The sequence below is a fragment of the Chionomys nivalis genome, chromosome 18 (assembly GCF_950005125.1).
Source record: "Chionomys nivalis chromosome 18, mChiNiv1.1, whole genome shotgun sequence".
NCBI lineage: Eukaryota > Metazoa > Chordata > Mammalia > Rodentia > Cricetidae > Chionomys > Chionomys nivalis.
In genome coordinates this window covers 6,813,616-6,817,575 of record NC_080103.1, presented here as the reverse complement: position 1 = coordinate 6,817,575, position 3,960 = coordinate 6,813,616, and the positions used below count along the sequence as shown (strand labels likewise).

At 42.7% G+C, this 3,960-nt stretch overlaps 1 protein-coding gene across 1 annotated transcript; it reads right to left on the bottom strand.

The window, feature by feature from the left end:
• Nucleotides 1-3,489: 3,489 nt before the first annotated feature.
• LOC130889297 (small proline-rich protein 2D) lies at nt 3,490-3,720 on the bottom strand. The gene has a single exon (XM_057792913.1). The coding sequence runs from the start codon at nt 3,718-3,720 to the stop codon at nt 3,490-3,492; it is 231 nt and encodes a 76-aa protein (XP_057648896.1).
• Between the last annotated feature and the right edge of the window lie 240 nt (nt 3,721-3,960).

The window sequence follows — 3,960 nt, the reverse complement described above, 5'->3', positions numbered from 1 at the left end:
TACTAATAAAGAATTTTTCTTCATCCTTATATCCACATACATAATTACTTAACTTCAAGTATTTGCCTAAAACTCGGCCAAGTTCATGTCAGTGCCAGAATCTCCATTGGGTGTTTTTTCTTTTTTATTTTTAAATGTTATTTTTTTTTTTTTTTGGTTTTTCGAGACAGGGTTTCTCTGTGGTTTTGGAGCCTGTCCTGGAACTAGCTCTTGTAGACCAGGCTGGTCTCGAACTCACAGAGATCCGCCTGCCTCTGCCTCCCAAGTGCTGGGATTAAAGGCGTGCGCCACCACCGCCCGGCTAAATGTTATTATTTTTAAAACAATCTTTTCTCATTTTCCATACCAATCCCAGTTCTCACTGCCTCTCTTCCTCCTACTCCCCTCCCCTCCTTCTCCCCACCATCCACTCCTCAGAGAGTGAAAGGCTTCTTATGGGGAGTCAACAAAGTCTGGCAAATCTCTTTGAGGTAGGATCAAGGCCCTTCCACTGTATCTAGGCTGAGCCTGCATAGGACCAACTAGGCTCTCTGAATGAATTCATGGGTGACATTTGTTTGTCTTGGGAAGTCTGTGGGGCCACTAGCAATGAGACTAGGATTAATCCCTAGTGTAGGGACTGGCTGTTTGGAGTTTCTATTACAATGAAAGTCATTAATTGACCTCAGAAACTTTATCAGTGGCTGTTTCCTTAGCATCCTTCAGCAGAGTAGAATTTCACAGATCACAAATATTTGTTTCTGCTCTTCTCTACATACATAAAAGGCAAATGGTCCTTTTGTGGTCTCAATTCAATTAAAAATTAAGATGGCTTTGTAGTTGGATCATGATTCTCTCTCCTTCTCTAAACCCATGCATGCTTGCTAAAGGAAAACCCAAAATCTCTGGGACAAAAGAAAACAAAATTTTTTTTCTATTGCTATTAATCTCATCATCCTTTGGTTTCTATTTCATTCTTTAAAACGTTTCTGAAGATCTAAACATTATATCAACATTTATAAGATTGTGTATGTACATAAAACCTTTCTGTCGTCATATTAATGGCCATATACAGCATTAAGTGATTCTAGAAATAAGCTTCATCTAGCTTCCTGTACATAATTTTAAACTTTAAAATAAAGCAGTTGACTAGGAACAAAGTTTTTGCACCCTGGATGTATTTAACAGATGATGGTCCATTAACCTATGTTGAGGATGATGTGGAGGTTGCAGATGGAATTGGATGTAGTAGACAGGGTAGTATAAATGACGTGGATCAGTACCTTCTAAGTTATCCCTTACTTAGTGCTAATTAGTCACCTCGGATTGTGTCAAATGGCATGGAGTAGTTCAATTGTGACCAAAGGCAAGACTTTGGCAAGCAGGAGTTTCCACAAGTAATATTAACAAGAAAATGTTTGACATTTTTAGCCATGAGAGAACTGAAGACCAAATCCACGCCAGAAGACCATTCTGCCCATGTAAGAATGAGGACCATCAAAATAATAACAAGTCCTGGCAGAGGTTGGAAGAAAAAGAAGACAAAGTCCCAGAATGTGAGAGAATAGATTAACCCATCAAATATGGAAATTAGTGTGGGATTTCCTCCAAAGAAATAACATTAAAGCAGAATGATCATATGATTCAGCATCATCACTTGGGTTCAAATGAAAAAATCAAATAGAGCATACGTAGAGATGCCTGCATATCCATCTATATTTCAGAACTACTTCTGACATTCAAGGTAAATAAGTCAGTACATCTGCACACCAGAAGTAGATGGGATAAGAAAATGTGGCACTTAGATGAACTGGAGTAATACTAAGTCTTAAAGAACTGTGATATCATGCCCTCTGCAGGCAAATAAATGAAACTGCATGCCATCATATTAAGAGAACTAAATTCAGTCTTTTTTTAATTATTCTTTTTTAATTAATATTTCCACCTGCTCCCCGTTTCCCATTTCCCTCCCCTCCTCCCAAATATTGCCCCCTTCCCCCCACTCCTCTCCCCCTATCCCCACTCCTCTTCTCCACCCCCCAAACCATTCCCCCTCCCTTTCGATACTGAAGAGCAGTCCAAATTCTCTGCCCTGCGGGAAGACGAAGGTCTTCTATCTACGTCCAGGAAGGTGAGCGTCTAAACAGGCTAAGCTCCCACAAAGCCAGTTCATGTATTAGGATCGAAACCTAGTGCCATTGTCCTTGGCTTCTCATCAGCCTTCATTGTCCGCCATGCTCAGAGAGTCCAGTTTCAACCCATGCTTATTCAGTCCCAGACCAGCTGGCCTTGGTGGGCTCCCAATAAATCAGATCCACTGTCACAGTGGGTGGGTGCATCCCTCGTGGTCCTGATTTCCTTGCTCATGTTCTCCCGCCTTCTGCTCCTCATTTGGACCTTAAGAGCTCAGACCGTTGCTCCAAATTGAGTCTCTGTCTCTACCTCGATCCATCGCCAGATGAAGGTTCTAAGGTGATATGTAAGACATTCATCAGTATAGGATAGGGTCATTTCAGGTTCCCTCTCCTCAGTTGCCCAAGGTACCAGCTGGGGACATCTCCCTGGACACCTGCGAACCCCTCTAGAGTCAAGTCTATTGCCAACCCTAAGATGGCTCCCTTAGTTAGGATATATACTTCGCTGCTCCCGTATCCACCCTTCCTATATCCCAACCATCCCAATCCCCCGAGCTCCTCCCATCCTCCCCTTCTCATGTTTCTCATCCCATTTCCCCTTTGCCCCATGCCACCTCACCCGCAAGTTCCCAGTTTTTGCCCTGCAATCTTGTCTATTTCCCCTCTCCAGGCGGATGACTATACGATTTTCTTTGGGTTCACTTTCTTATTTAGCTTCTCTAGGATCACAAATTATATGCTAAATTCAGTCTTAAATACAAGGTTGGCACTGATCTTTCAAATAATGAAGGAGGAAAACATAACAAGGATAGGCTGATGTAGATGCGTAACTATTACATCCTATGAAGGAGACAACTGAGAGTAAAATGCATGGGGTGTAGGGAGAAAATGTGTCCTAAGTGCCACATGATTATCTTAAGATCACATAATCTTCTTAAATAGCATGAGCTAATAGAAAGATTGTAGTTGTGCAAAATAAAACTCTTTCTCTCAAGCAAACGAACACTAAGCAATCTTTGTTATGACCCAAAATACAGTCAAAATCTGCTTACAACAGCATGATCTGGGGATCAAAGAATAAAAAGAATGTAACAGGGGCATATCAGGAAAGTAATAGAATCAGCTTTAAAAGAAATAAAAGAACTCATGATAACTATCAACCAGTGTAGTTTATTTAGGAAATGAAGTCACAGTGAAAACAGCCAAGGGTGAATGCCTTCTGTATGATGAGTCATCACAGACACAAGGAGGGTGAAGGGTGGAGAAGATCCTTCTGCATCCACAACAGGATTTGAACTGAGACGAAAATGTCTCTGTGGAAGAATGGGAGACAGATTTCCTCCTCTTCTCTTGATCCTGGTGACTGCTGAAGCACTCACTTGCTCTTGGGTGGGCACTTCTGCTGGCAAGGTGAAGGAGGTTGCACAGGAGGGCATTTCTGCTGGCATGGCTCAGGGCACTGTGGAGGAGGGCAAGGCTCGGGGCACTTTGGAGGAGGACAGGGCTCTGGGCACTTTGGGGGAGGACAAGGCTCTGGGCACTTTGTGGGTGGGCACACAGGAGGAGGCTGGCAGGGCTGCTTGCACTGCTGCTCTTGGTAAGACATCGTGCTGAAGTCTCAGGATCTGAAAGACATTACATGGCAGTGTTAGGGGTGATCCACACAGAGAGGGAGAGATGGAGACATTCATTTCTCTCTCCACACATGTACATCTTCCCCAATCCTGTCTTAGGACAACCTGGCCTTTCCCTTTCCTCTTAGCAATCTGTGACTCTAGCCTTGGGAGATAAACTTCTTTTCATGCCTTATTCAAGAAAAAAAATTACTTTATTTCAGTGAAACAAG